The 9,862-nt window shown below is 34.6% G+C and overlaps 2 protein-coding genes and 5 non-coding genes across 7 annotated transcripts; 1 reads left to right on the forward strand and 6 right to left on the reverse strand.

Annotated features, from left to right (window-relative positions):
* Positions 1-1,743: 1,743 nt before the first annotated feature.
* On the reverse strand, positions 1,744-5,842 carry LOC111060586 (40S ribosomal protein S23; the record flags this gene model as incomplete). Its single annotated transcript, XM_039419171.1, is given in 3 exon segments — positions 1,744-1,928; positions 4,824-4,983; positions 5,533-5,842. Coding segments are annotated over 3 exon segments (349 nt in total), but the record flags the coding sequence as incomplete, so codon positions are not given.
* LOC120349204 lies at positions 2,871-2,946 on the reverse strand. The gene has a single exon (XR_005570302.1). It is a non-coding gene; the product is annotated as a small nucleolar RNA SNORD36 (small nucleolar RNA).
* LOC120349202 lies at positions 3,495-3,571 on the reverse strand. Its single transcript, XR_005570300.1, has one exon. It is a non-coding gene; the product is annotated as a small nucleolar RNA SNORD36 (small nucleolar RNA).
* LOC120349205 lies at positions 3,776-3,851 on the reverse strand. The gene has a single exon (XR_005570303.1). It is a non-coding gene; the product is annotated as a small nucleolar RNA SNORD36 (small nucleolar RNA).
* Positions 4,268-4,343, reverse strand: LOC120349203. Its single transcript, XR_005570301.1, has one exon. It is a non-coding gene; the product is annotated as a small nucleolar RNA SNORD36 (small nucleolar RNA).
* Positions 4,572-4,649, reverse strand: LOC120349206. The gene has a single exon (XR_005570304.1). It is a non-coding gene; the product is annotated as a small nucleolar RNA SNORD36 (small nucleolar RNA).
* A 133-nt stretch (positions 5,843-5,975) lies between the features above and the next one.
* LOC111060584 (mitochondrial import inner membrane translocase subunit Tim29-like) lies at positions 5,976-7,411 on the forward strand. Its single transcript, XM_039419170.1, is given in 2 exon segments — positions 5,976-6,455; positions 6,458-7,411. Coding segments are annotated over 2 exon segments (675 nt in total). The 5' UTR covers positions 5,976-6,196; the 3' UTR covers positions 6,874-7,411.
* The last annotated feature ends 2,451 nt before the right edge of the window (positions 7,412-9,862 follow it).

Consider the following 9,862-nt stretch of genomic DNA (forward strand, 5'->3'; position numbering starts at 1 on the left):
TTCGATTTCTACTTTTAATAAAATCTGTGTTTTTAACATTTTTTTTATTTAAACCGAAGTCGGCAAAATAAAAATAAATGGTCATTTGCGAAAAAACATGAGTTATTGATAATGGAGGGAATCCAGCTCAATTCAAGGCTTTCTACCAAACGAACCTGTGTACTTTTCAATAGCTTAAAATTGTGGGCTGAATTGAAGCGTTATTAAGCCACTTCTTCCACACTACTCACGATGAGCTTATAATAATTAGGCCCGGTTGCACAACAGCCGGTTAAATTTTAACCGTGATTGATTTCAGGAGAACCAATCAGAGAAGGCGTTTTTGAAAAGACGGCTTCTCTGATTGGTTCTCGTGTAAATAATCACTGTTAAAATTTAACCGGCTGTTGTGCAACCGGCACTTAGACTATTGAGAGCGATCGATCATGTAAATACCATATATAAAAATGGTGATAACGGTAACAATAACAATGATAGAAAGTAAACTCCAAGTCAAATACTCAACAATCAAGTCTAAATAGAAAGTACACAAAAATCAATGAAAGATTCAAATAATTACACAAAATGAACACATAAGACATTCAATTTCAATATTGAGAACAACAAAACACATAAGCACATGAACTATATACATAGATTACGGATGTGTATTAGATTGAGGCCTGACTTCTAATATTCAATCATATCATCTGAATCCAGTTCACAACTGTATCAAAATAAAAACACTGAATAAGTCAGCGAAGTAGAGTACTGCAAATGAGTCATTCAAAAAAATTCATGATTTAGGGGCAACGGAGAAGGAACTCGGTAGTCTACTTCTCGACGCAGAGTTCACGATAAATCCTTCAGGCATTGATCATGAAACTGAGTGAGTGAGAGAGCTAGAGTTAGTGACAACTATATGTACGAGTGAGAAAGTTTATCCCACTTCAACAGTTAGTTCACCAGGACCGAAACCTTGGTTTTCATTGTTAATGCTTGGTCTCTTCACGTGGTAAACCATCAACACCAGCTCACTTCCAGCACTTGAGGGCCAACAAAAATACTCTATTTTCGCAGTCTCAGGTTTAGTTGCACAAAAGCCGGTTAAATTTTAACCGTGATTAATTTTACGAGAACCTATCAGAGAAGGCATTTTTGATAAGACGGCTTCTCTGATTGGTCCTCGTGGAATTAATTAAGATTAAAATTTAACCGGCTTTTGTGCAACCGGCGCAAAATCTCCTTACAGAGCAATTTCAATGCATTCAACCATCATGAATGTAATGTCTCCAGAAACAAGAGAAAATGAAGGTGGATTCACACAACAGTGGCATTGAAAATATAATTTCCTCAAGTGCTAATGGTATCATCCATACTCACTCGACCAGGCTGAGAGGTAATAGACATAGAGAAACAATAGCAGAAGTAGATATCCCATGGTATAGGGTGTTTATGTCGCAATGTTCAATGTTAACTCAAGCCTATAGTCCACGTATTTCTTTCCCGTGAAGCTATGTGACGCTGGTAGTCTCTCATATTAAGCCGTTCATATACTCTCACTCGGCCAAAACAGTAAAAATAGACAATAGTCGGCTTGGGATAACAGTAAAAGTTACGACATAAACGCCCTATACCATGGGATATCTACTTACGCTACTTTTTCTCTATGGAATAGCCCAATTAGAACTCAGGAATTATATTCTCACTGTTGAGTGCGAATTCAGCTTCATGATCATTGTAATGTAATAAAAAAATATTTACCGGGGATATCTCCGACAGCGTGACCCTTCCTACCGAATCCGGCCACTAGCACCTCGTCGTTTTCCTCGATGTAGTTGAGGCAACCGTCACGAGGCACGAACGCCGTGATCTTCTTGCCGTTCTTGATCAACTGCACTCGCACGCACTTACGGATGGCAGAGTTCGGCTGCTTGGCTTCAACTCCACTGCAAACAATACAAACATTTCTTTCAATAATCAAGTAAACACTAACTAAGGAGTGAAACTGAAAATAATTGATTGATTGATACTTTTCTATGTCCAACAAGATGTTTTTTTTTTGACAATACTCTATGTTTAAACAAAATTCTTGAGTTGATAAATTTATTTATTTCTTCATCAAACAGACTTCAAAAACAGTCATGGTGTCATAAAACAGGCTAGAAGAATTAATAAATGCCAAGACCCGGTTGCAGAAAAGTGTGTGAAATATCAAAGGTGATTGAAAGACGGTTAGATGACACGAGAACCAATCAGAGAAGCAGGAGACGTATTCAATTAGCATTTTATCACAGTTTTGAAATCTAACAGACTTTCGTACAACCAGGGCCAGTTGCATGAGAAAATACATATTTTAAGCTGCGTTTACACCAAACTTATTGAAAAATGTTTATTTTTCCGTCATAGATTCTATTAGATTGAACGAAACTTGACAAACACATATGTTCATCATGAGTATGATAAGTTATGTTCAATCTAATAGAATCTATAAGTACGCAGAAATAAACATTTTGTTAATCATTTAGGTGTGAACGCAGCTTTAGTCATTTCCAATTTTATTAACCAGCTGACTACTAATATCATTAGTTTGTATTTCAACAAGCAATAGGGCCCAGTCCAAACCTTAGACAAGATATAGAATTGGTCTAAGGTCCAAATTAATCTATTTGTAAAAATGAAGAATAGCTTGAAAAATTGATGAGAGCTGAAAAACCAACTGTTTCTAAGATTTTGAGTACTGTACTATAATCCACATAACTTATTGTGAATTAAAATTGATGGAATGAATAAATTTTGACTTGAGAAAATTGTAACTCAACATATTGTATAGAGACTATAATGGCAAATTCGAGAAATAGTTCATAAAGCAATGAACAGAGTCGAGATGCAATGCTCAGTGTTAAAAAGCTCGTGAAATGAATAACTTCACAGAAAATCAGAGTTGGATCTTTATCATCATGGCATTGCACTAGTACTGATTCATTAATTTATGAAATTAAACGGAATAAACTATAAAATAAAAATAATTAAATGATTTATAAAAAATACACGGGTCTTATATTATTCTAATAATTCCAATCCCGCTTCCACACTCTTGCCAAGTGCGTACAAATGACGACGAGCGCGAGAGTGTGGATGACTTCCAAGCCAGTGCTTGTCTTCACTTGTCACATTTTTGTCAAGACGAGGCGAGAGAAGGCCAGCCAAGCTTTCACAAACATTATATCCCATCTAGGCATTTGTCACATTGCAGTTAAGAATGTAGATGGCAAGACCAACTTGGCCAAGCTTATCAGCTTGGTAAGCGACTTGGCGAGAGGGTAGACTAGCCGACTAAGTAAAAAATCTTACTTGAAAAATTGTAAAAACATTTCATCTGTTTCAGGAGCTTTTCTGTAATTTTGACTATTTATGTAACAGTAATTTTGACAAAAAGTTCTAGAAAGAATGATAATACTGAAAATTTCAAGACCTGAGGGCGGAAGTAGAATAATTGAGAAACGAAAATATACAATGCTCAGTGTTAAAAAGCTCGTTAATCTGATTGACTTCACTGTAAATCAGAGTTGGATCTTTATCATCATTGCATTGTTAATATTTCATTTAATAAGAGCAGTATTATATTCAACCAAACCTAGTCGCAACACAACGGATTCTGTTGCAACAAAACGGATTCTATCTAAAAATCATCTAAGAAAACTCAGTTCAAACAGTAAGAGCCATTCAAGTACAAACTTTTCTCAAAATAATTGTAGCTTGTTTTTATACTTGAATACAATTTAAAAAGTCTCATAATGCTCAGTGTTAAAAAGCTCGTAAAATGATCAACTTCACAAAGAATCTGAGTTGGATCTATATCATCATGGCATTAAGAGTTTATAATGAGTTACAATACATATACAAGACGACTGCTGTAATCTAGGACTTTTTGTGTAGTTGAGAAGTTGATATTGTGGTAATTATTCATATTGAATGAAAAAGACTAAGAAATTGTCAAAAACTACAGATTTATTAATACTCAGAAAGACCGGTTTCGGTTATTACACCATTGTCAATCTCTAATAAACAGACTCAGATAAACGGTTTATCAGAGATTGACAATGGTGTAATAACCGAAACCGGTCTTTCTAAGTATCAAATTGAAACATTGGATTCAACAAACAATTTATTAATCAAAGTTGTCAATTTGTAGATTGTAAAAACTATACTCTATCAACTCTAAACGTATCAGATTTGAGTATTATATAAAGTATTTAATAGCACATAGATTCATTATATTCAATGCAATGCTCAGTGTTAAAAAGCTCGTAATGTAACTGACTTCACAGATAATCAGAGTTGGATCTTTATCATCATTGCAATGCATAATGTTTATATCTAAAATAATTTCCTAAAAAAAAAAAACAAGTATAGGCCTACTTACTTTTTCTTTATGATAGCAACGAATTTGTGCATCCAAAAAAAATCTTACTTGACCCACTCAATTCGACTTATAATATAATAAGCATTATGAATATGAGAATAAAACGTTCTTTAAGAATATTCAATTAAGAAAAAATTAAACTTCCAACGAACAACTTTGATTTTGTAATGCTCAGTGTTAAAAAGCTCGATATCAAATAGACTTCATATTAAAAATCAGAGTTGGATCGCTATCATCTTTGCATTACAATAAGTAAAATTGATGAGACCAAGAACAATCATTGCAAACAATTTACCACAAATTAAAAAATTCGACAAAATTAATATTTTCGATCAATGGTAGGAGTAAAACTAAATCCTAAAACTATTATTGGATATCAGCGGGACATCTAAAAAATGATAATAAAATATCAACTTACACTTTTTCAAGAACAATTCCCTTTGCGTGGGAAGCACCTCCGAAGGGATTGGCCTTCCATCTTGTACCCAAATGGGCCTTCTTGTAGTCCTTGTCGGCCCAACGCTGTTCTCGTCTGTGATTCACGTGCTTACGCGCAGTCCTCAAACCACGAGGCTTACCTAAACCACAAGTAATAATTGACTACATGAAAAGCAATTTACACATGAGACTGCAAGTTGATCAGAATGAAAAATTAAATCAAGATAACCAATTAGAAATATGTAGAAGCTCCAATTTGGGCGATTTAATGTGAATACCTATTCAAAAGATTGTTCAAGTATAAACAAACAAAAATAATCTGAAAATCAACAAATCTTGTAGGCCTAAGTTCCCAACCTCAATGTGTTATTCATCACATGCCTACCAAACTAAAGGTAATATTGAAAGATTTGTAAAAATAAATCTATTGGAAGAATTAAGTATGAAATTAATTTTTTATGAACAGTATCATGTCTAATAAAATAGAAATAAGGAGAAAATATGAAATGGTAATTCAACAGAAAAAAGAACATGCGGCTTGGGAAAACCTCACAAGTTTACAAGATACATAATACATTTCTTGTTCCATTCTTTTAATTGATTGAACACTTATTGAATTATATTAGTATAAATGAACAGAACTAACATAATTAATAATTAAATAAAATGCAAATTAAATAAATACGAACCCATGTTGAATTAGTCACGTTGACACGTTCACGATGGACAGAAAATGGCCGTCTCCTTTTGCGGATGCCTGCTGAATAGAAACGGATGCTCAGAAATCAAGTGTGACAATACAAACAATTCAATACTTATTAAATTTTCTTTTGTCCAAATATAAATAATAAAATACAATGATAATATTGAAAAGAAATTTTAATAATAGTAACTGAGGGGTTCTTATCACTGAATTATATACATTGAAAGACAGTTCAAGATCAAAAAAAAGCTCAGATTTATGACTTCATTTGTCGAAATATATACCTTTCATTCACAATATCGTAATTTTTGTAATGATATGTTTATTTTTTCAAAATAAACTGATTAATTTCAATTCTCAATACAAAATTAAAAATATTCATATTTCGTCGTTTAATCAAGAAGCCATAGCTAAACACATGATCATCGTTCACGGAAAAACATAACCTCAACCTCAACTCAATAATCAAACGAAGAAGGTTATCGATCTATACCGTATTAATTCAACACTGTTTTTATGTCTGTCCAAAGTTTTTAAAATATATTCTATTTAGCTCATTTAGTGACATTCTTCAGTAGGGTAAAACCGCTCAATTCAAGCAAATGTAGTGTAATTAGTTTGTTGTTACGGTTGAAAATTTTTACGACAAAATGATTTTAACCAGATTGTTCAAACGTAATCCTACGTACGTAAAACATGATCGTTCTGTACATAAGTCAGTGAATCATATTATCGACGGATACAACAACCGTGTAGCTAATATAAAAAGTAAAATTGACAGTATAACATTGCCAGAAAGATTCAAAGGCACTGTCGTTGAAAAGTGGGCTCAGTACTGGAAAGACCTCTACAAAGACTACTACGAAGTGTATAGTGATGTTTTGAAGGAAGGCAGGGAGAGGCCATACAAAATGGCCTGATGCTGTCAACATTTGCTGGTTTTGTTTATTGTGCAAAGAAGAACCCTACTGAACAAAACTTTAGGGATGCAGTGGTTGCTGGACACAATGACGTAATTTTGGTGAGCAAACCGATAAGGAATCCAGCCAGCTTTGAACATTTGTCTTTCATTGAATCTTGCCACAATACTGGATTGATTCGTAGTTTTAGTTTCGGCATTTTTAGAGTTGTCTATTTGGCAGACTATGATAGAGCTTTGGGACTGTATAAAGCACAATGTCAATACCTTCAACCACAGTATTTGACCATGTACAAGAGGATACTCGATATCGGTTTTCTTGACAAATGGTGGTTTATTTCTAAAAAGCTAGAAGATTACGATATCAATCCCGAGGAATGGGTAACTAGTAAAGTAATTATGGTGTAGATCTCTGTTAATAAAAGTTTAAGTTGTTGAATTAAGTCGGTATATTTTCTCTTCACTGTTCTATGCAGCAGCTTCTCTCTTCAATCCTCATGAGTTGAAAGGTTTTGTACACATTCTATCTCTTCTACAAGGTCATTATTTCCTTAATGGGCTTTCACACTTATTATAAACAACTCAAAATCAAAAATTCGTAGACCTAGTGTTGATTCTCAGGCCCTATTCACAAAGAACGTTTACCCGTTCCACGTCTGTCCTATGCAAAGATATAGTCAAATACTCACAGAGGAAAGCTTACTCGCTAACGCCAGGACTTTGTCAGCATTGGACGATATTTTTAGGGTGTGTGCATACTGAGGAGGAAAGAGATTGAGGGGAGGCGGGATATAGGTACCTCTTCAGCCACATGTTGGTTGAACAATCCCAATTAACGGTATAACTTGAAATTTGGAACTTAAGGTCCTTACAATAAGGATCCGACACGAACAATTTCGATCAAATGCAATTCAAGATGGCGGCTAAAATGGCGGAAATGTTGTCAAAACAGGGTTTTTCGCGTTTTTCTCAAAAACGGCTCCAACGATTTTGATTAAATTTATACCTAGAATAATCATTGATAAGCTCTATCAACTGCCACAAGTCACATACCTGTAAAAATTTCAGGAGCTACGCTCCATCTATGCAAAGTTTTATTTTAGATTCCCAATTATCAGGCTTCAGATACAATTTAAACAGAAAAGATTGAGCATGAAAATCTCTACAATTAATGTTTAGTAACATTTTCACCTGAAATTTAAAATAAGCTCGCAATTCGAGAAAATGTGATTATTCAATATTGTAAACTGTTGGCAACTGTTGATTCTATTAAATCATTCTCTATGAAGAGATAGCAGACCTCGTGTGTCTTCAGCGTTATTGTGCTGTCACCAGCTGGCTCAGATCTTTGAATTTTTATAGTAGACGAGATGCGCGAGTACACTAGCGTCAGGTGATCAATTTCCATAACGGCAAGGAAAGCTATGTGAGTGCGCTACACCAGATTTTTTTATTTTGACAACAGATCAACTTGTAGAACTATTATCTAAATTTTGTTGAACACCTATAATTTTAGTTCTGTTATAAAATAATGGAATCGTTTTTCTCACAATAAACATTACTAAGCGGGCTATTCACTATCCGATCCTATAAACTAATCCTATAAACTATTCACTATCCTATAAACTTGAGATCCATAAATTCGACATTAAAACATGAAAAGGGTTGTGAAAGAGCGTGAGTGGTGCAAGATCCGGCGTGGTGGCCCTACGTAGTTGGACAAAATCGTCAGATAGTGAATGGCCCGCTTAAGTCTTACAAGAAGAGGTAACGATGCTGATAAGGAGATTAAAAATATGGAGGATTTCCAGATCTTTGGCCAGATCTTACTCACAAGAGTGAGTAAGTCAAGTGATCAGGGCTGATACCCTTTAATTCCGCCACTACAATAATATCAATTTCACAGCGTGCAGGAAGCATATTGATAAATCACTTTCTGCTATTAAAAATAACGACTAACAGTCACTCACTGTGAGTGATTAATTCATTTATTGTAAAAAATCTGCTTGTCGTTCTTTTTAATAGCTAAAAGTAATTTAATAAAAAGCAGTTCATAATGGAAAACAACATTTAAGCATCTTAAAACTCAGTATTGAGGTACTGCTCCCTGCAAGGAGTAATACCATAGAGAAACGATAGCATAAGTAGATATCCCATGGTATAGGGCGTTTATGTCGCAACTTTTACTGTTATCCCAAGCCGATAGTTCACGTAGTTCTTTCCTATGCAGCTGTGTGACGCTGATAGTCTCTCAAATTGTGCCGTTCATACACTCTCACCCCAACAAAACAGTAAAAATTGACAATAATCGACAGTAATCGGCTTGAGATAACAGTAAAGGTTGCGACATAAATTCCCTGTACCATGGGATATCTACTTACGCTATTGTTCTCTATGGTAATACTAATGGCTGGTTTCCGAGCTTGGGATTTGGCTAAGTTCAGAAAATTGGCTTTCCGAAACTGGGCGTAGTCATAGTCAAAGTCACGTTTAAATTAAATTTCGAAAAACTAGAAAATTGAACACAAAATAAAATAAAGAGAAAATATTGTAAAGTTTCAACTATTTATAATTATTTAGGAATGTTTCATTTAGTCAAAGAAAAACGTTTCCAATTATAGAGTTGAGAAAATAAAGATTTATTTTGCTGCGACTACGCCCCGTTTTGGAAAGCCAATTTTCTGACTCGGGGTGTTTAAAGTCTAGAACTTACCTAAATCCCGAGCTCGGTAACCGGCCCTAAAAGTCTTAATGTACTCCTTGCAATGAGTAATACCAGAGAAAACTCCTATAATTAAACTGCTATTATTAATTCTGTGGTAATACTTGGAATATTAACGTACTTCCTGCAAGGAATTATACTCGAATTACTTTCTGAAAGGAGTACTCAAAGTATCAACATACATCCTGGTAAGTACTCTCAGAGTATAATTGAACTCCACGATAAATATGAGGCCCAGTGCCTCGAAATGCGTCCGAACCTATAGTGAGGTCCACGTTATAATGACAGTGGATAAAGATAGAAGAATAGCGATGCCGATTCTCTGCATTAATTAATCATATTTTTACACTGTGAAAAACATAATTGGCACCGTTGTGGACCTAGAAAAGGATAGTACCACCGGCTTTGTCGAATGATAGACAAGGATAGCAAAACCAAAGTTGATCAAATACTGGATCAACTTTGGTTTTGCTATCCTTGTCTATCATTCGACAAAGCCGGTGGTACTATGCTTTTCTAGGTCCACAACGGTGCCAATTATGTTTTTCACAGTGTAGAAATATGATTAATTAATGCAGAGAATCGGCATCGCTATTCTTCTATCTTTATCCACTGTCATTATAACGTGGACCTCACTATAACAATTAGTTTTAATAGTATATTTTACCTTAGTGA

Source organism: Nilaparvata lugens, unplaced genomic scaffold, assembly GCF_014356525.2.
Source record: "Nilaparvata lugens isolate BPH unplaced genomic scaffold, ASM1435652v1 scaffold8710, whole genome shotgun sequence".
NCBI classification, from domain to species: Eukaryota; Metazoa; Arthropoda; class Insecta; order Hemiptera; family Delphacidae; genus Nilaparvata; species Nilaparvata lugens.